At 40.9% G+C, this 25,057-nt stretch overlaps 1 protein-coding gene across 10 annotated transcripts in view; it reads right to left on the bottom strand.

Moving 5' to 3' along the window:
• The window catches only part of LOC122548404 (glutamate receptor ionotropic, kainate 2), a 451,896-nt gene that overhangs the window by 150,203 nt on the left and 276,636 nt on the right, over nt 1-25,057 (bottom strand). For all 10 annotated transcript variants that reach the window (XM_043687010.2, XM_043687014.2, XM_087982615.1 and 7 more), the window contains 3 exons: nt 16,220-16,363; nt 14,077-14,184; nt 12,435-12,548 (listed from right to left, as the gene is read on the bottom strand). In XM_043687010.2, coding sequence (XP_043542945.1) covers nt 12,435-12,548; nt 14,077-14,184; nt 16,220-16,363 — 366 coding nt within the window. The remainder of the gene's footprint in view (nt 1-12,434; nt 12,549-14,076; nt 14,185-16,219; nt 16,364-25,057) is intronic.

The following is a 25,057-nucleotide window of genomic DNA, read 5'->3' as shown; positions in this document are numbered from 1 at the left end:
CCAATGATTAATGCTCAGCTCATCTCCCCCCTTCCCTTCTGAACAACAGGGACAGACTCTGTGCCAGGGATCTGTACCCCACAGTTTACCCTGGTTAATCATCCCCCGCCAATAGTATCCAAAACAGTATACTTGTTATTGAGGGGAACGGCCACAGGGGTTCCCTGTACTGCCTGCTGGTTCCCTTTCCGTCCCCTGACTGTAACTCATTTGCCTTTTTCTTGTACTTGAGGTGTGACTACCTCCCTGCAACTCCTCTCAATAACCCCCTCTGCCTCCCAAATGATCCGAAGTTCATCCAGCTCCAGCTCCAGTTCCCTAATGCGGTTTTCGAGGAGCTGGAGTTGGGTGCACTTCCCACAGATGAAGTCAGCAGGGACATTAGTGGTGACCCTTACCTCCCACATTCTACAGGAGGAACATTCAACTGCCCTAACCATCGTTCTCACTATTCTAAATTCCCAAAGAGACTGTAGACAACTGTACCTTACCAATCTGGCACACAGAACCTTTTTTTTTTGTTTAGAGGTGGAGGATGGGTGGGAGACACTACCTAAGTCAAGTTTCAGATAACACAACCGCCCAAATATGTTACTTCATTTACTCAGCGGTCCCATTTCTGCTCCTGCTCAGTGTGCACTCTGTCTATTCATGAGGTAAGTTTTTAAATTAGTAATTTACCTTCCCGTCAGCTCCCTACTCGACGCTCCCACTCTTCCTGCTGCTGAAACACAAAATGGAGGGCCCTGACATTTGAGGTAAGTTTTTAAATCCCTATAGCAGAGAGACCAGAATTGAATACAGTATTCTGCGAGTTGCCTTGCCAACATCCTCACTTCTGGAATTCAGCACTTTTGTCCAGGTTTGAACCAAGGCTGTAATGAAGTCAGGAACTGAGTGGGTCTGACAGAAACCAAACTGGGCATCATTAAGCAGGTACTGCTTGACAGTGCTGTTGATGACAACTTCTATCACTCTACTGATGATCGGGAGTAGACTGAAGGAGCAGTGATTAGCCAGGTTGAATTTGTCTACTTTGTTTTGTACAGAACATACCTGGCCAATTGTCGGGTAAGTGTGAGTGTTGTAACTGTACAGCAGTGTGAAACTCAACATCAGTGTGTGAGCATGGACCTATACAGTTATAATATGAACAACAAAATAAAGAGGCATGTGATATTGGAAATCAGAAGAGCCCAGTTTATGTAAAGAGTTATCACAATGCTGGGATTCATAACTTGTTGATATTCAACAAAATCAACTGAGCCCTGTTCTTTAGCCATACCCACTGCTGGATCACAATACAGTATACAGGGTGAAACTAAATTTTAAAAAATTATGATTTCCTATCCATAGCCAGAAAGCGAGTAAGGATCACTGTGCTCAATGTTTCAGTGTATCAACTGCAATCTGCAACTGCTTGATTTGACGTTGTTCTGGATTACAATTTTGAATCACTTTTCCCCATCCCCATGGCAGCAATGTCAAAAGCCATTTGATCAGCTTAAACACCGGAAAGCTCAAAGCAGCATCAGCCCTTTGTAAGTAGGCGACACCATTAGTAACAGACTGACCATTTCCATTAACAAGTATCCCAGCATCTTTACAGTCATAAAAATGTGATGTTAATGAGGTGGTACTAACTGCTCAACTTTAGGCTAATTAAATAGACGGTAAAACCACAGACTGTTCATGTTCGCCAGTCTGAACCCTTTGTCCATGGAGAACCATTTATTCAAAATACTTTGCTAGGTATGTGATTGAATAACCCTTCAGGCTGAAACTCTGCCCTTGCATGAATAAATCTAACCATGCATTCTCCTATACTGTAAACTTGACAACTCTCTCACACACAAGCAGAATAGGCAAAGCAGATCAACAGTCAATCTCCCACAGCTTTGTGTCAATGTTACTGAATAATTTAAATGACAAGATGTGCATAGGCTTCTACAAGTGGTTACAAGTGAGCTGGATTCCCATTAGTTTTTTTTTCTGTCAGTGTACCTTTTGCAGGAGTTCGCTAACACTTGCGCATCTCCCTAATATTATGACAGAAAGATGTGAGTATCGTTATTTGACAGAGCTGAGATAAAATATTCAATCTTAGAAATTTAAGCAGAGAGCCACAGTAATTCAGTTCAGTCTTGCATGAACATGTCTTCGCTCAGAAATTACATTCCACGACGGCAAGTGGAAAGAAGCAGAATTTTTGCTGACTGCGAAGCTTCTACCAATATCCTATCCAAAATCTTGATGTCACTTAAATAACAGTGACATCCAGTTTGTAGTCGCCCAGCGGACACAGTTCCCATGTGGAGGCAGCAGAAGCTTGGGTTGGCACCACAGATCAGAGAAAGAAGGTTCGAGCACCTTCCAAAGCTCCATTGCTCCCACTTCAGAAAGAAAAGTCCAGTCGGTACATGGGTGCAGCCAAGATCTCCTACAGCTTTACAAAGCACCACCGAGACCACTTCTGGAGTGCGGCGATAGCAATGATATATAGACCTTGAAGGGAGTCCTGTCTAGGTTAACAGATCATAGAATCTCTAAAGTGCAGAAGCAAACCATTCAGCCCATTGATTCTACACCAACCCTCCAAAATGCATTCCAATCAGATCCACCCCGCCTACCCGATCCCTGTAACCCTGCATTTCCCATGGCTAATTCACCTCACCTGCTCATCCCTGGACACTAGGGCAATTTTCCATGGCTAATCCACCTAACCTGCTCATCTTTGGATTGTGGGAGGCAACTGGAGCATCCGCAGGAATCCTATGCAGATACTGGGAGAATGTGCAAACTCTACACTGTCACCTGAGGCTGGAATCAAACCTGGGTCTCTAGGTGAAGCAGCAGTGCTAACCATTGACCCAATTGTACCTGGAAATGAAGCGTTAAATTATGAGGAAGGTTGACACAAACTAGGATACCTTCCATGTGCGTTAGATGGTTTATGAGGTGTTTGGTCAAAGTTTTCAGGACATTAAAGGAATTGATAGGTTAGGCAGAGAAAAACAATTTCTGCTGGTTGGGAAGTTGAGGAGTGGAAGAGATTGATCTCAAAGTTAGGAGTGAGATTAGGAAACAAATCTACAAACAATCATTTGGTCATACAGAACTCAAGTATTGCTGAATAAGGAGATAAATGTTGTTAAAGCTTTCCATACTGCACTCATCAGGACATTTCTCAAGAATGCAAATGCAAGGAGAAAATAAACATTTCTACCGTATGATGATCGAGTGCTAATTAGTTGATCATCATGAATGAACTCCAGTGCTGCTGTGATGCCAGATATGTTGGCAATACACCTCAAAGTTGGATAGATCCTATTAAACAGCATGTCAACATTTGCTGGAAAACCCTGAATGTGTGAGGAATTATCCTGACAACAAATTTAGGGTCATCAGTGGGGCTCACAGTGTGGTACAACTTGCATATACTGGGTTTATTAATGCACATTGTCCTGTTCCTTGGAAACACAAAGAACAGAGACATGCGTGGTACCTCCTAATGGTAGTAGCCATTCAGAGGTTTATTTCTCATGGCAATGCTCTGAGCAGTCAGATTCAACCGGCGTGGTTGAAACAAACCTGGCAGTCAATTGTCAATTAGCATTAATAGGCAGGTGCATTTTTCACAGCAATACACCTACCAATCAGAGTCGACTTGGCAAGTAATCAGCACAGTCCCTTCATGGCAGTATAAATATTGTGTTTCTCCTGAATTTATATTCTTGGGATGAGTACAAGATGAAAAGTTTTGACAAAATGTGTCTTTTCTCGGCAATAAACATTTCTACATGCAAAGGGAGGCAGACATTTAGAATTATCTTCCGCAACTATAAATTGTTGCCAGATCAATTGTTAATTTAAATCTTTTATTAAAGAAATACTAATATTTATGTGCACCTGTCATGACCTCAGGATGTCCCAAAGCACTTCATAATCAATGATGTACTTCAAAAGTGTAATCAGTGTGGTAATGAATGGAATGTGGCAGCTAAAGCTCTCACAGTGAGAAATGTGATAATTACCTGCTCTTGACTGAGGGATAAATATTGATCAAACCATCTGGGATAACATTCCTGTACTTCATCAAAATGGTGTCATGGGATCCCTTATGTTTACGTGATAGAGTAGACAAGGTCTCAGTTTTACAGCCCAATCCAAAAGACAGCATCTTGGGCAAGCAATGGCATAATGGTATTGCTGCAGGGCTATTAAGTCAGAAACTCAGCTAATGGTCTGGGGACCCGGATTCAAATCCCGCAATGCCAGACATTGGAATGTGAATTCAATGAAAACATCTGCACTTAAGAACCTATGAATGACCATGAAATCATGGCCCATTTTTGGGGAAAAACTTATCTGGTTCACTAATGTCCTTCAGGGGTTAGTGAAGGACATTCGCTGGTCTGGTCCCTGACCAACAGTAAGATGGTTGATTCTTCACTGCCCTCTGAAATGACTTAGACAGCTTTTCTGTTCTATCAATTGCTATGAAATCTCAACAAAGAAATTAAACCAGATGGAGCAATTAGCATTGACTGAGGCAGCGGAAATAACAAAGGCAGAAATAGTCCAGTCAAACATGCAAAGATCTGGGGTTGAGTGCCAAAATTGGGAGAGCTGTCCCACAGACTAGTCAAGCAACAGCCTGTCATAGCCAAAATCATACAGTCAATGTTCTAGTCACCACTATCCTCATCCTTGCATATGTCCTGTGTCACTGGCAGGACAGACCCAGCAGAGGTGGCGGCACTGTGGTATACAGTCAAGAGTGAGTTGCCCTGACAGTCTTCAACATTGAATCTCATCCATATGAAGTCTCATGGCTTCAGGTTAAACATGGGCATATATCTCACTATGTAGAGAAGTATCTGATTGTTGCATGATGTAAAAGCTCTTTTTGCTCCTTCTATTTCCATTTGGTTCACTAATATCCTTCAGGGGTTAGTGAAGGATATTTGCTGGTCTGGTCCCTGACATTGCTGACTACATACTGTCTTCCCTTGGCTGATGATCAGTACTCCTCCAAGTTGAACGAACTTGAAGGAACCACTGAGGATAGCAAGGGCTCAAAAGGTACTCTGAATGGAGGATTTCAATGTCTATCAGCAAGAGTGGCTCAGCAACAGCACTACTGATCAAGCTGGTCGGGTCCTTAAGGACACTGCTGCAAGACTAGGTCAGCAGCAGTTGATGAAGGAACCAACAAGAGGAAAAAACATCCTTGACCTCATCCTTACAAATCTTAAGGCTGCAGATGCATCTGTCTATAACAATATTGGTAAGAACGACCGTTGCACAGTCTTTGTGGAGATGAAGTCTCACCTTCACATTCAAAATATACTCTCTAATGTATTGTGTGGCACTGTCACCATGCTAAATGGGACAGAGTTCAAACAGAGCTAGCAACTCAAACCTGGCCATCCATGAAGCATTGCAGGTCATCAACAGCAGCAGAACTATACTCTAACACAATCTGTAACCTCATGACCCAGCATATTTCCCATTCAACCATTACTATCAAACCTGATTCAATGCAGAGTGCAAGAGGACAGGCCGGGAGTAGCACCAAACATACCTAAAAATGAAATGTCAACCTGATGAAGCTACCAAATGGGATCATTTGCATTCCAAACAGAATAAGCAGGAAATGATAGACAGAATTTAGTAATCTCACAAATAACAGGTCAGATCTAAGCTCTGCAGATCTGCCCTATCATGAATGCTGGTGGACAATTAGGCAATTCACTGGAGGAGGAGGAGGTTCCACAGATATCCCCATGCTCAAAGATGGAAGAGCCCAATACAGCAGTGCAATAGATAAGGCTGAAGCATTTGCAGCAATGTTCAGCCGGAAGTGCCAAGTGGGTGACCCATCTCGGCCTCCTCCAGTGGTCCCCAGCATCACTGATGCTAGTCTTCAGCCAATTCAATTCACACCACTTGATATCAAGATATTGAAGGCATTAGATACTGCACACAGCTACTTGAATGTTTCACATGATTTGTAACCTTTCCACCCACAGAAAAGAAACAAGTCCAGATTTTCTATATTTTAGATTTTCTGTCCTAGAGATTTTTCAATCTTCGAAAAGAAACTCATGAAGGATTTGAAATGTAAACTATGTAAGGCCCCAACTTTACAGTATCCAACAAAGGCAAACTTGCTCACAAGAATCCAAAACAAATTTTGATTGTTTTTCCTCCAATACTCAGTGTAAAACTTTTTGTGTTGGACAAATACTGCTTATCTTGGGTCTAAAGGAAGGAAAACTTGCAGTAAAAATGAATGGTCAGGCACATGGGAGTGGAAAGGGGAACTAAGTTAAATAGGAACCTTGAAATATTCAATGTCAACACGACTCAATGACGTTGAGCTTTAAGTCACTGCTTTAAACGACATAGAATCAAATAGTATGGATAAAATCGTAGATGGATTCCTCATGTACTCTGCTAAAATGGTATAGCACTGGTTCTCTGCAGGTATTCTGGCTTCCAGCCAGAGCTTTGGCAGGAGTTCAAAATAATGCTGAAGACATGATATAAGCTAGTACTTTCTGCCATTTCTCTGGGGGTTCCACCAATTCATTGGCTGAATTCTTGTAAACAGTAAATAATTATTTCAGGAGCACAGAGCACAGATTGATATTTTAGGTTTATTATTTTTGCAATTACAATAAGGTAATGCACAAATATAGACTATGTTGCTATTTTTATTTTTATAGTCTTTCATGGGATATAGATTTTGCTGACTAGGCTAATGTTTCTTCCTAATCCTGATTGTCCTTGAGAAGCTGGTGATGAATTGTGTTCTTGAACACCTGTAATCCATCTGGTGTAGGAACACCCACAGTGTTGTTAAGGAAGTGAATTCCAGGACTTCGACCCAGTAACATTGAAGGAAAAGAGACAGGACAGTGTGTGGTGTGGAGGGGAACCTGCAGATGGTGCCATTCCACATATGAGCTATGCTTGTTCTTTGAGATAGGTGTGAATGGAAGATGCAGTCAAATGAGTTTGACAATATGTTACCACTGTGTATTGGTAGTGCCTGGAGTGGATGTATACAGCAGTGGATGGTGTGCCAATCATTTGGATTTCCTGAATGGTGTCATGTTTCAGGAGTGTTGTTGGAACTACACTCATCCACGAAAGTGGGAAATATTCCATTACACTCCTAACATGTGCCTTACACATAGCAGACAGGCATTGGGGAGTGATAGGCATGGGATGGGTTAGTCATTGCAGATTCTCAGCCTATGACATGCTTTTGTAGCCACAGTATTTATATGGCAGGCACAGTTCAGTTTCTATTTAATAGCCACTCCCATGATATTGATGTTGGGAATTCAATGACAATAATACCTTTGAATGTAAAGAGGAGTTGGTGAGATTCTCTCTTCTGGGGAATGGTCATTTTTGCACACAAGTGCGAGGTAATGTTACTCCTAAGGCTGAATGTTGTCCTGGTTTTGCTGCATATGTACCAGGACTACTTCAGTTTCTGAGGAGCCGCAAATAGTGCTAAACATTGCGCTGGGGTCACTAGGACTTCTCCATTGATGAACGTATTGAGGGTTAGCCAATGATGAAAGAACTGAAGATGAGTGACTTAGGAAATTACCCTGAGAAATTCCTCTAGCTATATGGTGGAACTGTGGTGATTGAAAAATTCCAACCATCTTCCTTTGAGTCCAACGAGTTGAGAATTCCACACTTCCCTACTCCCAAATCCCAATGACTTAAGTTTTGCTAGGACTCCTGTGGATGGCACAATGGTTGGCTGACTGTCTGTGTGGAGTTTGTACATTCTCCCCGCGTCTTCATGGGTTGCCAAGGTTGGACTAGGCTGCAATGCATGTCTGTTCACTTGCTCATCAATCGAATTCCAACAACATGTGCCAGCTGCCTGCGGCAAACACCCACTGCCAAATGGCCATGTCAAAAACTGGGCAGTTTAGAATCTTGTTCAGAAGTGGGCTGCTGTCAGCCAGAGGTCCTGGTAGCACCAGAAAGGGGCACAGCCCACACACAGTCTAAAGGTTTTGCCATGATCAGTCAACTGCTTGGGATACTCATGGTCAGAGGAACTGTCCATCTTTGCCTTCCTGGAAAGGCAGCTACAATGACCAACATGCTACTGGTGACAGGATGCAAAATCCATGGTGGGAATGACCTAAAATGGAAATAGAAGGAGCAAAAAGAGCTTTTACGTCATGCACCAATCATTGGTGGCTTACCCTACAGATTAGCAATCAGCATATTTCTCTCCATAGTGAGATATACTACCCTCTAACAACAAGGGACCTATCGATATTATTCATTCACATTCAGGCTCGGTGTGTGCTACAACTTGGTGATCATTCATTACACCAAGAATTACACCACTCTAACACCTTTCCTGTCCCAGACACACATCTAATGCTCTTCTAGTCAATGTGTACAGTACAGACCTTCGATACAGCTACATGATGGGTGATGAGCACATATTGTATCACTCATGGGGCTTTTGGAATTTGTACAAACAATGGTTCCCCTTTGGCCAGCATTGACCTTTTTCAGATCATTACTACTAACTTCTAAATCATTGAGATGGCCACACATTCAATTCTCAAGCACCAATAGCATGTTGAAAATTGGTTTTGACCAACATCTGATCCCTAAGCATCTTCAGTCTGCATATACAGCAAATGAGCGATGGAAATGCCCAACTAACTGCAGCTTGGCGTCTGAAAATGGCTGCTCCATGTATTCAATGACTGAATGTTCTGCAGACCTAATTCCCATACTTTCAAAATAACACTGGCTCCACCATCCCAGCCAGTTTCTAGTCATACTTTGCATCTTGAGATGGAAAATGATGGCTGTCACAGTGGACACCGTCAGCACTAGGCCTGCCTACTCAACCGTACTCCCTCTCAGTCACCACGTCACCATTTACCTGGCACTTCACCAAAAGTCAATTTCCACCCATTCCCCAGATTGAAAACCATCGAACTTTACTTCCAACTGTCCTCCCTGTCCTGAACCCTGTATTTAAACCTTAATGATACCTGATCGGCTTCTCCATGTGCCCCTTGTGGAGGCCATGGTTGTGGTCATTTCCACTAAAACCCCCTCCTGCATCCACATGCCCTCCATATACTGCTCATTCACCTTGAGATCCTCCAATCACTGTTATTCGCTCCACCTCTCTCAAATGCCCCTGTGATTCCCCCCAACCCACCCATCATGCCTCCCCATCTCTTCTGACAATGCCCTCCTGTGATCCCTCCTGAAAGATAGCTGGGCAGACTGCCAGGACTGTATTACACCAGACCACTCGCCAACTTTAATAAGCAGTCCTGAGACACTACTGAGCAGAGGCTTGACCCCTTTCATTTCAGCTCCCTGACATGATTCCTCTGACTGGTTGTGTTGGTCTGACTGAGTGCTGTCCAGAGACATTACAACAGAATGTGCTAGATGCTGTGGTGTGACCGGAGGGCTGCAGGAATTGGATGCCAACCTCTCTCATTGGCTGTGAAGGTCTCTGCCTGGCTGAACCTCTTTGTAACTTGCTCCTTCCAGGGAGCAATAGGTAGCTTTTATTGTACCTCTCAGTCATGCCCTCACAGTGGCCTATGACACGACTATGCAAGATCCTTCTGTTTCCTGATGATGAGATCAGTACTAAAGTGTCGGCTGCAGGATTCAGAAACTTAACATTCTTCCCCGAGGTGCAGGGTTCCATAGATTGCACACCCGTGGCATTAAGCGGGTAGTATCACAACACTGCAGAATTCATCGGCAATAAGGGTTCGATCTGAGTAATGTGCAGGTGATCTGTGATCATTGTTACCATTTCCTGATGGTGTGTGCCCACTACTCGGGCAGCTGCCATGACTCCTGTATCCTGGAGCATTCTCATGTACCTGGTGTAAATAAGAGTCAAGGGGCTTTATGAGGCTTCCCACTGTGACCATTCCACCATTATACAACCACCTGAAGGATATGGAGCAGACAGTTAATGCCACCCACTCCTCAACCAGGTCTGCGGTAGAGCAAACGATGGAGCTGCTGAAGGAATCGCTGCACTGCTTGGATCAGTCTGGGGGGGAGGATGGCTGGGGGCCTCAAATGTAGTCCAGACAAAGTGTACTACATCATTGTGCTATGCTATGCTCTGTGCAATTGGAGCAGGTATGTGGCGATGTGCTGAGTGCTGAGGAACTGTAGTACTAAAGAAGGTTATGTGATGAGGATGAGGACAACGCGAAGGAGGAAACCATGAATGTTTAGCTCAGCTGCATCTGGTACTACAAGACGAACAGAACCTCATTGACATCCATTTCCAACAGATGAGAGCTGGTTAGGAAACTCACTAACCCTCACAGCAACAAACCCTCCAATAAGTTGCATACAACTTGGATTTAGAGAAAAATCGTAAGATGAAATTCATCCTGTTGCAAACTCTAAGGAAAAAAGCAAGTGATTTTTCAGTGCAAAAATACATTAAATTTTATACAATCGAAATGATCGGAACAAACAAAACACTGCTAATCACAATAAGCTCGTTATAATCATTTTAAGCAGCCATCCAGCCTCTTAACTAAGCCATAGCTCAAAAGGTTTGCTCTTGCATGTACAAAAAGTTTGAGTGAAATACTTTCTGCTTGACAAAAATGGGATTGTGAATCTATTCTCATTGGAGTATTTAAGTTGTATCATTGCTGTACAGCCATAGAAAAGATGAGTTATCCAAGCGAAAAATGAATTGAACAAACACAATACTTTCATGTAATTGTAAAGCAATCAGTAGATTTGTGATTGAAAACATGCAGTCATGTGGCTAGGTGGTCTGGTTTGAATATTCCCAATCCTGTCAGTGAACAGGATATAACAGTTCCTTGTTATATCTGGTTTCTGATGGGATGCTGGTTTTAGGATGACTGATAGTCAAGTTTAGCACACCATATCTCCAAAGCTCCAAATCTCCATCATTCTTTCTCCTTCACAGAGCTCTGTTCTGTCAGATTGCCTCCAAATGTAACCATCGCATGAATAATTTGTACTCCCAGCAGATCATCTTCCATTGCCTCCCGCAGAGAACACTGAATCTCAGGAATGCTAGCATGAGCTGTGTGTAAATTCCAAATGTTTATGAATCCCAACTGAGAGCACAGTCAGAAAATTATGTCTCATCATTATTCCCCAGTGACTGTGTGCCAATGGCCAATAATATGTGTTGTTCTGCAACTACAAATGACTATATCTACTCAGTCAATATTACCGCATATAAAACAGGATTTTGGGAGAAGTTTAGTTCGATACCACTAATGGAGCTTTGCACAGAATAATGCCTAAAATATTGCAAAATCATTGCTGCTACCCAAAAAGAGCCTGTGGTATAAAATGTGAGGGCAATAGCGATCATCACGACCACTATTGCTGCAATGCAGATGGTGAACAGTAATGTTAGGGTTTTGTGGAACAAGTATTACTGCAGTATTTGTTTTCTTATTTTGCAATGCTTCTCTGCCATTTCTAAATAACTGACTCATCTATGAGAGATCTGTATCATGCACAGTTTTGTTACATCTTCTATATCCTCTGTTTCTGCAATAATTACTGGAAACACACTTCAGAGGTATGGAACTTTCACATTGTATCCTTCTTCAACAGTTCAAGAAGGCAGCTCACCACTACCTTCCCAAAGGCAATTAGGGATGGCAATAAGTGATGGTCTAGTCTAGTGAATGAAACAAAAAAAAGGCTACGTGCATTACCACTAAAGCTCATTTACCTCAGTTGTCTTCCATCCCTTTGTCACAATCAAAAGGTATAGTTGTCTTTTTTTTTTGTTTTGTGAGAGGAATATATGGCTCACAGTTTCAAATATTTAAAAGCTCACTTTAACCATCTGCAATTTCTATTCGCCGATTTTGTGGTATCTCTTTTTTACTGTCAGTGCCTTTCAGAGAACACTGCAGAATTAATAAATTGGTACTACTCAGTTACAGAATGGATATCACAGAGTGTCAGAAACTAATGATTGTAGAAATCTTTACATCCTTCAGTTTTCTCTTGCTTCAACATGCCTCTTGTTTTTTTTAATATAAGTCCATCATCACTCAACTGTTACATAATTGGTAAGTTACCTCCATCCTTTTTCATTTTCTTTTCTATGTTTTCCATTTTGGACCTGATGCCATTGCTTATTTTTTCCCAAAATAAATGCTTGAAGACAAATATATTTCATAATGTCTTTTACATCATAGAGTCAGAGTGATGCTCTCATTGAAAAAATATATGATCTAAATATACAGTATTGTTGCCTTCTAGGCTTATTAATTTCTGTTAAAAGTCTTGTTCAACATTTCCATTTGCATGTTAGTTAACACTACACATCATAAGTCAAAGGTGAGCAATGCATAACATTTTACCAGAATCGTTGTAACAACTAACGATCGGTTAGATAATGAATCAGTGATGTTCGCTGTCTTTCCTTTGCGATTCTCAGTCATGTTCAATCCACTGCTCGTTTCCCAGGTCCCAACCTATAATGAGTGTAACAAATGCAATTATGAAAATGAGTACAGCCCACAAATTCTCATTACGGGAAGATAACCACTTCTTCAGTTGAAACTAATAGTTCACCAGCTTCTTGCTACAGTGTAAGTAATTTTAATATAGATGAGTCCATGCAAGTAAGATGCCCCAATCACTTTTGGAAATGTCTAGTGAGACTCAAATTAGAAACAGGAAGTTCTTTCTCAATGAATGCTCGGACTCCAGCCATTGAGACCTGGGAGCCAGAACAGAAAAGCCTGTGTTTCCCACTCTCAAAAGGATGGGAATGAGTTACAAACATCAGGTGAAGTTTCACTGATATCCTTGGAACCATGTTTTCATGCAGAGGCACAGATAAATAATAACAGCAGAATGGCCATTGATGGCAGTGTTGCCTCTCAAGACTGCAGCACTTATGGACCATTCAAATATATGGCTGAAAAGTTGCCTGCAGTGGTATGAGATTCATCTTATGAGCTATGGGACCAGGGTCATCAACCCCAAGTGACTCCAATAGCCACACTGTTCTCTCCAACTACTAGAGATATCTGCTAAAACATTTTTCTCACAATGGTAATGAATAGAATCACAGTGCCAGCTTTGTTAGAAACAGAGTCTAACCCTTCATTAAGATATTGGTGTAATAAATCTATGGAATCAGGTATAAGGGTCAATGTCAGCATTTATCCTTCATAACAAGAGCAAAAACTTTGAGGGCACAACCGAGTGCTCCAGTTTCCTTCCACAGTCTAAAGATGTGTAGGTCAGGTAAATAGACCATGGTAAATTGCCCATAGTGATAGGTGCATTAGTCAGAGGGAGGTGGGTCTGGGTGGGTTACTCTTCAGAGGGTCGGTTTGGACTGGTTGGGCCGAAGGGCCTGTTTCCACACTGTAGGGAATCTAATCTAATCAAACACATTTAACCAAGCTTGCTTTCATTGAAAATCAAGTTCAACTATAACTAGTTATACCTATAACATATCCTCTAACATTAAAAGCAATGTTCTGAATACTCAAATAAATTAAGGATAGAAATTGAGCTATAAAGGTGCTACTTGGCATTGTGACCAGAATTCTGATTTTCGAAACGTTATCAAAGTCAAGGAGAGGGGTTCTAAGGCTGCAGGAGTTTCAGGTAGAGGGAAAGCTTTATGGTGGTGGAGTTGAAAAGTAATTTATTTTTAACAATGGGTATAAAGCTCCAGCAAGAAAATTATTAAAATTCAATTACTATACACTTGAGGCAAATTCTGATTTGCACTCCCAATGGTGAGTGCAAAAATACAGACTTGCACCTTGTGTGTTAAAAGAGTTTATCAGGTCCAAATCTGGTTTTCACACTCAATACTCATACTCCTATTTTTATTGACAAAATAATTATTCTTGGCAGTACAAACAGAAAGAGAGAAATGCTATGCAGCCACCTTCCATACAATAAACTCTATTTGCTATCTAATGATTCATCGTATTTTCAGTCAATGAGTTAATCAGACTTAAGTAAGAATCCAGGTACCTTTTCAAGCCCTTCTTCCTTGAGGCTAATCACATCCAAATCAAAATCTGTTCTCAAGCCATTGGAACTATTGAATATAATTCGGCCTGTTAGTCCTTCCCAGTGAGCCTTGGTAGAAAAACAAAGAAAAAGAAGTACAGACTCAAATTAGGAAAAGCGAACCATGTTCATTCACAGCCATTTGTTGCTGTTTCTAACAGTCAAGTCGGTGTTGATGTCATTTGTCCACTTTATGTGGCAGGTGCTAAAATAATCACCAGAGGGCTCCAGTGATCACTAACATACTGACTGGTGTTGAATGCAGCTTCTGTCAGTTTCTGCACTGACCTGGAGTAGCAGTAATTGTAAATGTGAGTCTATCAGTAAAGAGAAAAACTTGTAATATACCTGCAACAGTAAGGCTTCCTGGAGTCTTCCTTGAACATCTTTCATCAGTAAAAACCATACGGAAGTTAACAAGTTATAATGAATGACACTTAATACTTTATAAACAATACCTTAGTTATTGACTCTCATGATACTGGTAAAATATCAGCATCATTTGCTTAACGTAGGTTGCTGCCTACGATGAGTTTGCATAGTGTGTAACAAGTAAATTATTAACAAGTAAAGTCAGTTATTAACAATTATCAGTCTTGAATGTTTTCTTACCAGCAAAGCCCTTAATGTCTTTTTGTAATTACAAAGCAACATAAAGGCAACTCTAGGTTGTAGATGAATGATCCCTTCAATAGACTGAATGTGATGTCATGCATAGCTGTGCCTCACATCATTCCTTTTCCAATGAAAGACTTAACACAAAAATTGTTTAGGGGATTCCGGTTCACTCCTGGATTGAGTGGGCAGCAAAGTAAAGGAGGCCTATGAATGCATCTCTTGCTACATACTTGTAAACATGTTCAACAATTTTTAAATGTTAATTTCAAGAGTTCTCAACATTCGATTATAGCAAAGAAAAAAGTGAACAGTACAAATGGCATTCAGCATCTCCATACTCCCCAAAAGCATAGGACTAAGGTCCAGTGGCAGGAATCCTGGATGCATAAAAGGCATAAAAATGACTTCAGAAGCAGAGACAGAGATTGAGGTCTTTGATTCATAATCGATATTACCCAGGATTACTTCACAAAACATTTACCTGGAAGTGTTCAGGAACCCTAGACTTGTCTGAAAAGACCACAAAGAGAATTGTCACCCATTACCAGTAGTAGGCAGTGAAGGTCATCAGGGCTGTTTCGGAATATACTGTTTAATTATTGAAGTGATTGAAGCCATCTCAAAGCAGAATATCACTAACCCTAAAACCTTACATTTTACCACATTGACTTCAGGAAGACATAAAGGACATTATTGAATGTATATCCAGCCACCTTTGATCCATTAAGCAAATTAGAAAAAAGATTTTCTGTGGTTCCTTGGTTGATAGTCTTTGACTGGTACTGCTCTGGACCACAACATGAGTTTCCACCCCACATTATTAGGACCTTCTGCTTCCTGCATGAAATGACCATCCCAATTGACTATTTACACTCTGTTGCTGACGGCCAAACTTGACAGTACATACATTGGTAAAATAGCGTGCTAGGTGCTTGAGGATTGTTGAAGGATTATCTTTACAGGTGCATTGCAACAGCCTAATATTTTGTTATCTAACAAATCCATAATCTGCAAAACCATGCATTCCTGCCAAGTTGCAATTAATGGACATGAAAGCGGATTATTCCCTTCTTTTTTTCCAGAGAAAAGGAAATTATAATCCAATATCATTAAGCAAAGTGTTAAATAGATTCTTTTCATGCATGCAAATAATGATCCATTTCAATTTATAAAGCTGATATTGGATAGACAGTAAATAATTTGGATTTGAAACGGACACATTATCCAATCATCTTGCTGTACAAGTACATCTTTAATGAAACAAAAACAGAAATTGCTAGAGAAAATCAGTAGGTCTAGCAGTATTTGTGGAGAGAAGGCAGAGTTAAAGTTTCAGGTCCAGTGACAGTTTCTTCAGTTCTGTTCAATGTTCCTCAGTTCATTGGATCTGAAATGTTAACTCGGCTTCCTGTCTGCAGAGTTTCTCCAGCAATTTCTGGGGTTTTTTTCCTGTCAGATTTCCAGCATCTGCAGTTCTTTGTTTTACCTCTTTAATGAACTTCATGAAACGGCTTCCAAAGCGCCAGGGTTTGTGCCTGTTACACTGCAAGGAGCTGACGGTCATCTGTGGGGACTGCTGGACAGCCACTGATACCACGTGAACTGCATCATAAACTAAGGCAGCATTTGTCTGAAATTGGAAACACAAGGACAAAATCAAATCCCACAAAGCTGCCAGTCAGGAATACTTACATCAGAGTGCCTAATGCTGCCCTGAATGACCTCTCAACTTGTTCTGCATACTTCGTCTTTCATTCATTTATCTGTGATTTTTCTTTTCTGCCCCTGCTCTATTCTTTAGAAAAAAATGAGCTGGTTACGTTTCTTTCAACAAAGTAAAATGCCATTTAGTTCCTGAGGGTAATCGTAAATGTGTCAGACTTTTCCTTTTTATACTGCACCCTTCTGTTAAGATTTTAATGAAAAACATATGAAATTGAAAATCATATGAAAGGGAAAATCATATGAAAACTTTCTTGGCAGGTCTGAAATCATTTCTTTATTGATAGTCACTATGTGTGCGGTCTGTCTCCACCATCCAAAATCTACCATTGCTGAAAGTGGCTGGAACACTTGGGGCTGGTTAAGAACTTTTTTCCTCATTGTCTGTGACCCTCACTGGACTTGGTTTTCTGTAATCATCTCAACATTTATATACCATGGCCCAAGTCTTCCAGTGGGAACTGGGACCTCTCTTTTCAAAGCTGGCCAGACAAAACAAAAACCTATTTACCTTCCTCCAATTATTCTGGCTATTGGAGCAGAATCCTTGCAGGGAACAGCCGACAGAAGCCATACTCTCTTTTATGGTACAGACTGGGGAATTCTGGTAAGCAACAGTCCAAATGTCTCAGAATGTTTCAGTTTGTCAGTGTTAGTGTGTGAATGGGTAAAGGAGTAGAGTTGGTAGGTGGGGAGCAGGCACAGAAAAAGCCTGCCATGCAGCCATACCCATGTTGTAGACAGGCTACATTTTGATAGATAGTGAATCTTCATTCCTCAATGAGGGGAAGTTTCAGCTTCTGGAGCTCCTGGTCAATCTGAAGAGCTAGCATCTCCAGCAGTCTTGGCAGCACTAGTGCTCAGTACTGGGTGCTGCTTGATCAATGATAATTGGCCATGAATAAAACATGAAGGTAAGAATGAAGGTAATAGACCAGCATTTAATTTTCACGTTTCAATAGAAACAAAATATGCAGGTTTACAATTAAACAGAGCTTATTTCTAGCAATTATATGTGTATCATCAACTCACCTCAGCTACAAGAGTGTCACATTTAATGATAACAGGTAACATTTAATGGTAACATTTAACTTGTAACATGTCATAGTAACAGGTACAAATTGGTATAGTGATCATTGCTTGTGACACAAGTTTAGCACAGTAGTAGTTTTCCTGCAAGTGTACCTACTGCAACCAGTCTGAGAACAAAGGCTCCATGCCGCTTCAGAACCAAGTAAGTCAGATCTATTGGGCACACAGAGGGCTTGATTATCTTAGGTAGGTGTACTAGGAGGATGGAAGATGAATTTTGAAGTTTTCATGGCGATGAAAGATACTATCTTCTGAGGCCCCTTCCAAATAGAATTCCCTCCCTTGCTTTTCTTTTTAAAAAACTTGTAAAGGTCACAGGTTGCCCACTCCAACAGTATTATTGAAAGGACAAAGTTGTTTTGGGGTCAACTGAATTTTTAACAAGCTCAGTTGGCCCATAATTATTTATTTACTATGATAGGCAGGCTGATTTCAGCACCTGGCCATTTTGGTTCTCCTTCAGGTGAGGTGGGAAGCTAGTGGTCTGGACCCACACTCTGTTTTGCATGTACTCTCCCCATTGAAAACAAACACGGTGGGGAAATGTAATATCCAGTCCCATACTTGACTGCACCTTCAAGATGTAGTCTGACTAGAACAGTTAGTTGTATCTGGAGAATATTCATGATATAATCTAGTTCTCCATTGCTTTTGTTAATTGCTGCTGTGCATTCTGCATCACATATGCATTCTATATCATTTGTGCTTGTGATGACTCCAGTTTTGGGATAGTGGACACCCATCCATTTTTGATCCATATTCTCCAGCTCTTGTGGCTTTGATAATTCACAAGCTCAGCAATTAAATTGTGTGCACTGCTTTTAGATTTTTTTGGTAAGATAATGTTACTGCAAAAATACAATTCTTCGTACTTTGTCAGCAAATGTGGCACCATGCAACTTCATATTACTAGAAATTCGGTTTGAAAGGCTAGAAATGAATGTATCGGTTTTTTCCAACTGCACAAAACTTTGGGGCCTTTTTTTTAAATGTTGTGCAATAATTTGTCAAGGTACTTTAATACCTGATTATAAAATGATTCTCAGTTATGCCACAGAATGAAGATTTGAATGTTGAATACTTGGCTATACATAGCCAAGTCCATACACAAGGCAGAAAATTGGGATATTTCCCAGAAGTCACCTTTTACCATATAATAAACAATCTTTATTTATTTTTCTTGACATTTCTCAGTATCACAACAAGGGTTTATTTTCTCCCTTTGTATCAGTTATGTGCAAAGGAAATTCCGACAGGTACAGTCTCCTTGGTAGATCTCAATGCCTGGCCTCAGCAGTATTTAAACACGGGATCGAAGACTGTATGAAACAGGAAGAGAACAAGTATATCTGCTTGCTTTACATTACAGAACTAGTCTTTTCGTGATAATGTTCAGGTTGTATGTCACTGTCCTGTAGATTTGGCTTTGTGTGGTAACACTGAATTAGAAGAATACTATAGGATAAAATAACATGGGAGACTGAGGTCATTGCCCTATTCAGAGAAGGCTTGCTGTATGAGAAGTTACTAAGCTGCTACCTCAGCAATCGCACTTTTGTCCCAAATTTCATTTGATCCTGACCTCCACTTTGGCTGATTGGTGTTTATTTCACTCCAGGATATCTCTGCAGGAGTTCCTCAGGGTAACGTCCTAGGCCCAACCACCTTTAGCTGCTTCATCAATGACCTTCCTTCCATCATAAGGTCAGAAGTGGGAATGTTTTCCAATAATTGCACAATGTCTGGCACCATTCATGACTCCTCAGGTACTAAAGCAGTCCAGGTCCAAATGCAACAAGTCCAGGACAATTTCCCAGCTCAGACTGAGAAGTAGCAATTAACATTCATGTGACTTAAATGCCAAGTAATGACCACCTCAAACAATACTGTAACCACAACCCCTTGACATTCAATGGTTTTACCATTATTAATCTCCACTATCAACATCCTGGATGTTACCATTGACCAGTACTTGAAATGGAGTACACATATAAATACTGGGCTACCACAGCAGTTCAGAGGATAAGCATCCTTCATCAAGTAACTCTCCCCTTGACTTCCCAAAGCCTGTCCACCATCTACAATGCACAAGTCAGGAGTGTGATGGAATGCTCCCCACTTGCCTGGATGAATGCAGCTCCAACAACACTCAAGAAGCTTGACACCATCCAGGACAAAGCAGCCCACTTGATTTGCACCAAATCCACAAGCATCCACTTCCTCCACTACCATTGCCCAGTAACAGTATTGTGCACCATCTACAAGATGGATGCAGAAATTCATCAAAGATCTTCAGTCAACACCTTTCAAAACAATGAGCACTTCTATATAGAAGGTCGGGGCAACAGTTACATGGGAACACCACCACCTCCAAGCCAATCACCATCCTGACTTGGAAATATATCACTGTTCCTTCAGTGTCATTGGGTCAAAATTCTGGAATTCCCTCCCTAACAACTACCTTTGGCATGTTGACTGTAGCAGTTCAAGCAGAGAGCTCACTACTATCTTCTCAAGGGCATCTGGGAATGGACAATAAAAGCTGACCAGTCATGAGTGAAAAGAAGAAAATTCATAACATGCCATCAATGAGTCAACTCCCACTGAACATGCCTGTCGCTAAAATTAGACAGAAAACCAGTGAATTCCGGCTCTGGATATTGAACAAATGATCTCTTTTAGTGATGTTGATTGAGAGATAAATTTTGGCCAAGACATTCAGGGAATTCAGCAGCTTCTTCAAAATAGTGACAGGGAATCTTTCATGTCAACCTAATGGTAGACACTTCTGACAATGCAGTAATCTATTAGTATTGCACCAAAGTATTTGTCCAGTTTCTATGACTAATCGGGTTGGAAATCAATTATCTGGAGAGTCAAACAATACAGAAATGACAATGGATTCTGCCAATGTCTGGTGCCCACCATCTCCTTAGCTGTAAAGGGAAGATGGGGTCTTGATTTTTCCTTGTTTTGTCCATCACAAGGTCAACATTAGGACCAGGCATAGAGTTTCTCCATGTCCTTCCAGAAATCTAACCAAATAATTTAGTTAGTAGTCGGTGCACCTGCAGGAAGAATATGTATTGGGTTATTTCTGTGCCAGAATGATCATCATACTAATTTGGCCCTGTTACTGTGACCACACATGGGGCCACATTGAGTGTGACATTCCTGTAGTTCAGTGACTTGGTATCATTGTAGCACTTGGAATACTTGATCTAATTAACCAAACAATTCCATTTCTAAAATTTGACATCGGCTTATAATGGGGTCAGAGCAATGGGTAACAAAGTCCATCCTGTCATATTCTGTCAGAACCTTCAGAACTCCACTTAATCTGTTCTTGTTACAGAACTTGCAAGCATTTGCTTTATAAATTACTTTAGTGTTTAAACATCAGGGTGCTATTGATAATTCTTGTGTCCATTGTACCAATGTTCTTTACTGTAAGATTTTCTGTTCACTTGAGGTGACAGAATTCTTAAACAAACAAAAACATAAATTGTTGGAGAAAATCAACAGGGCTGGGGGGCATCTATGGAAAGAGAGCAACACTAACATTTTGGGTCTGTAGAGGATTCAGAAGAGATTTACCAAGATGTTGCTGGGTATGGAAGCTTTGAGTTATAAAGAAAGGCTAGATAGGCTGGGACTTTTTCCACTGGAGTGCAGGAAGTTGAGAGGTGACCTGATAGAAGTTTATAAAATAATGAGAGGTATGAAAACAGTTGGTGGTAGTTGTCTTTTCCCTAAGATAGGGAATTTCAAGACTGGGGACACATTGGGCGGCACGGTAGCACAGTGGTTAGCACTGCTGCTTCACAGCGCCAGAGATCCGGGTTCATTTCCCGCCTCAGGCGACTCTCTGTGTGGAGTTTGCACATTCTCCCCGTGTCTGCGTGGGTTTCCTCCGGGTGCTCCGGTTTCCTCCCACAATCCAAAAATGTGCAGGGGTTAGGTGAATTGGCCATGCTAAATTGCCCGTAGTGTTAGGTGAAGGGGTAAATGTAGGAGAATGGGTCTGGGTGGGTTACGCTTCGGCGGGTCGGTGTGGACTTGTTGGGCCGAAGGGCCTGTTTCCACACTGTAAGTAATCTAATCTAATCTAATCTAATCTAATTTTCAAGGGGAGAGGAGAGAAATTTTAAAAAGACATAAGAGGCAAATTAAAGAGTGGTTCGTGTATGGAAAGAACTTCCTGAGGAAGTGGTGGATGCGGGTACAATTACAACATTTAAAAGACATTTGGATGGATACATGAATGGGAAAAGTTTGGAGGGATATGGGCCAGGTGCAGGTAGGCGGGACTAGTTTAGTTTAAGGTTAGGTTCAGCATGGACTTGTTGGACCAAAGGGTCTGTTTCCGTGCTGTATGACTCTATGACTCGATGAGTCTAATTCTGAAGAAGGTTTACTGGACTTGAAATGTTTCTCTTCACAGATGCTGCTAGACCTGCTGAGGTGCTCCAGCTATTCCTGCTTTTGTTAGCTTTGAATCTCTAGCATCAGTGGTTCTTTGCTTTATATCAATGTGACCAGGTTCTTATTTTCCCAATTGCCATGGCATTTGTCCATAACTAAAAGGGAAAGAAAGAACACTGAGAACGATAAAAATAATTCATTAAGATTGAAATAGAAACAAAACGTGCAAGCTTCCTGCTAAACAAAGTTTCTACTTTCTCCACCACATCCTCGACCTCACCCCACTACCCCTCCAAATCACAAAGACTATTATCTTTGTTCAGTAATATCAATGGTCAATGGCTCGGAAACTATTCCCCCCAGCATCAGTTAATTAAGTCTATTATGTCTGAGATCATCAGTGTTAACTCACACATGTCACACACCAGCTTTTCTCCTGGAGAAATTTAATAAAACCTGCAGTGTCGGATTAAATTTTACTGTTTTATGAACTGTTAAATTGCATTGTATTCTCATTAAAATGAGTGTCATTCTATTTCTCCACATGGTCCAAATTCTAGCCTCAAGCACACTGATACAAATAAAGTGATACTTTTATTTTCCATTTGACTATGGTGGGTTTTGTAAAGACATACATGTGGCACTTGAATGACAACAAAGCTTACAATTTTCAAAATAACTTCAAGTAATGCTTTCAAACACAGCAGATGTACTTTCACCACAAGCATTTGCAATTATGTGATTAAAATAAATTTAACAACTATACCAGCTCAAATGTATACCATTTTATGAGCTCGAATAGTTGCAGTTATTGGCTGAAATTGCTTGGAGTTTGAGATACAACAATATGCTTGTTGCCTTTGGTTTTGACCATTTTTCCAGACTATTAATCTCCATCACAGCCTTCAGGGAGTTACTTTGCATGAACAGTCAATATATATTGCCTGTCTCAATGACTCATTTAATTATTCCTGCACTGAACACCCTATGGCATGATGCAATCTGTTCTACGAGCTATTGTGCTTAAGTCACTACATTATGGCACAATCTATTGGAACAGTTCCTCTGGAACACTTTCTGCAAATGAATGCTGCATTGTAAATTATTACTTAGTACACGTTGTTGTGATTATCACAGTATGTGAAGGCACTTAATTGAAGTATATAACAAAATGTGGATACTTTGCAATGTTTGCACATTTATTCTTCGCAAAAGCAAGCAGCACTGGACAAACAATAGGTCTGCTCGATACAAAAAATGCTCTTAATAGGATGTTGTGTCCACAAATTTGTGGAAATTCCATTCTCTGTTCAAATATAGCAGACTTCTGTCCTCCTGTGGGTATAGATACAGACCTCATTGAATTTTAATAGCACAACATGGACTTAAGTAGCATCTTTAATAGAATACATTGTATTTGGCAATCCACAGGAGTGTTATCAACCAGAGTGAAAACTCAAAACTTGACACAAAACTCCAAAAGGAGACATTAGGCTACAATGATTAAAGCTGAAAATGTGTTGCTGGAAAAGTGCAGCAGGTCAGGCAGCATCCAAGGAGCAGGAGAATCGACGTTTTGGGCATGAGCCCTTCGTCAGGAATGAGGAAAGTGTGCCAAGCAGGCTAAGGTAAAAGGTAGGGAGGAGGGACTTGGGGGAGGGGCATTGGAAATGCGATAGGTGGAAGGAGGTTAAGCTCACACATTTGTAGAAATTGGGTCATTTAAATAATTGAGAAGTGTGTGCCATGTCCATGACAGGCAGTAGAGCTGCCTGTTCTGACAGGATACCAGAAAATCAGATTGGTGAGAGCTGACCAGAGCTCTGGAAAGGGTCATAGAAATTGGGCTTCAGTTGTCTCTCCTGCTCCAAAGACAGCAATTGCGTACATCCAGAAAGATCATCAGTCTCCTCTGTCTGGAATAGCAATCAGCTGAATAAATGGTGGAATTCAGGGGTAACCCAGCACTATTTGATTTGTCCTAGTCATCAACAAGAACAACTTTATTTCATATAGTAGCTTCAATGTTATAAAACATCTTAAGGTGCTTCGCAGGAACCAGCAACCATTTCGTTACCAGGAATAGTTTCTACATGACTTACACTATCATAACCCTCCATTGTTTTGAACAGGTCAGCCAAGTCTCCTCTCAGCCACCTCTTGTCTAAGACAAACAACTTCAGCTTCTTCAGCCTCACCACAAATCAGAGTTTCTCCTTCCTCCAACAACTCTGGTAAATCTCATCAGCTTCTCTTGAAGTCCTTATATCTTTCTGAATATTGCACTCAGAATTGAATGGATGAGTCATAACCATAAAGATTTGGAGGAATGTCCTTGTTTTTATAATCTACTCCTCTATTTCTTAAGCCAAAGGATGCTTCTTAAACTGCCTTCACAACTTGCCATCTTCCAAGATTTATGTCAGAACATCCCTGACAAAAGTACTGCATTAAGTTCCAGCCCATGCTAGTTCTTATATTTTATACAAACCTTAACCCTATACAAACTTCATTTAATCAGATGACATAAACCTGGAAGCATTGTTAACCGTGAGGACGATATTGATAGAACTTCAAGATAACCTAAATAAGCCAGTGGGCTGGACAGACAGGAGGTAGACACAATTTAATGCAGAGAAATGAGAAATGGTGTGTTGTCATAGGAAGAACAAAGAGGGACAATATGCAATAAAAGGGGTAATTCTAAAGAGGATGCAGCACGCAGGGACTTAGAGTTTTTTTTTAATGGATGCGGGCATTATTGTCTAAGCCAGCATTTATCGCCCAGAGGGCAATTAAGAGTCAACTGTAGTGCGGTAGGTCTGGAGTCACATATAGGCCAAACCAGGTGAGCACGGCAGTTGCCTTTCCTAAAGGGCACTGATGGCCAAGCAGCACTTTTCCAACAATCGACAACAGTTTCAAGGCCATCATTAGACTTTTAATTCAGGTGTCTTTTTATTCTGGAACACAAATTCCACCATTTGTCATGGTGGGATCCAATCATTATCTGATCACTAAATTAATACTCTAATGGTAATACCAGCCCACCATCACATGTGCCTAAATCACTGAAGGTGGCAGC

Source organism: Chiloscyllium plagiosum, unplaced genomic scaffold (assembly GCF_037043375.1).
Source record: "Chiloscyllium plagiosum isolate Xiang-an unplaced genomic scaffold, Cpla_swu_hap1 HiC_scaffold_3, whole genome shotgun sequence".
Lineage (NCBI taxonomy): Eukaryota > Metazoa > Chordata > Chondrichthyes > Orectolobiformes > Hemiscylliidae > Chiloscyllium > Chiloscyllium plagiosum.
The sequence above is the reverse complement of the archived record's forward strand: the minus strand, read 5'-3'. Positions and strand labels throughout refer to the sequence as shown.